At 50.3% G+C, this 298-nt stretch overlaps 1 protein-coding gene across 1 annotated transcript in view; it reads right to left on the reverse strand.

Annotated features, from left to right (window-relative positions):
* Positions 1–6: 6 nt before the first annotated feature.
* Positions 7–298, reverse strand: part of LOC108804201 (semaphorin-3F-like) — a gene marked incomplete at its 3' end in the record, with an annotated part of 2247 nt that continues 1955 nt past the window's right edge. The window contains exon 4 of the mRNA XM_018575953.1: positions 7–168. Within this exon, the coding sequence (XP_018431455.1) occupies positions 7–168 (162 nt within the window). The remainder of the gene's footprint in view (positions 169–298) is intronic.

Here is a 298-nt window from a genome sequence, read left to right on the forward strand (position 1 = left end):
AGCCGCCGTGACGGCCTCGCTGCTCAGGACGTGGAGCCGCACTCGCATCAGCGTGTGCTTGAAGTTGTTCTCGGTGGCCGTGCAGTGGTATACGCCGGTGTCGGACAGCTGGAGGGAGCGGATGAGCAGACCCTGATCGGTCTTCAAGAAGCGTCCTTCCGATCGTAACTGGAGGAAGAAGAAAAATGATCGGCGTCAGAATGTAGATTTATTTATTTAATTCATCTCCCCCCATGTGATATCACAATGTATCTTTATTCACCCCTCTATGTGATATCACAATGTATCTTTATTCACC

Source organism: Nanorana parkeri, unplaced genomic scaffold (assembly GCF_000935625.1).
Source record: "Nanorana parkeri isolate BGI_ZX_2015 unplaced genomic scaffold, ASM93562v1 scaffold6336, whole genome shotgun sequence".
Taxonomy (NCBI): Eukaryota; Metazoa; Chordata; class Amphibia; order Anura; family Dicroglossidae; genus Nanorana; species Nanorana parkeri.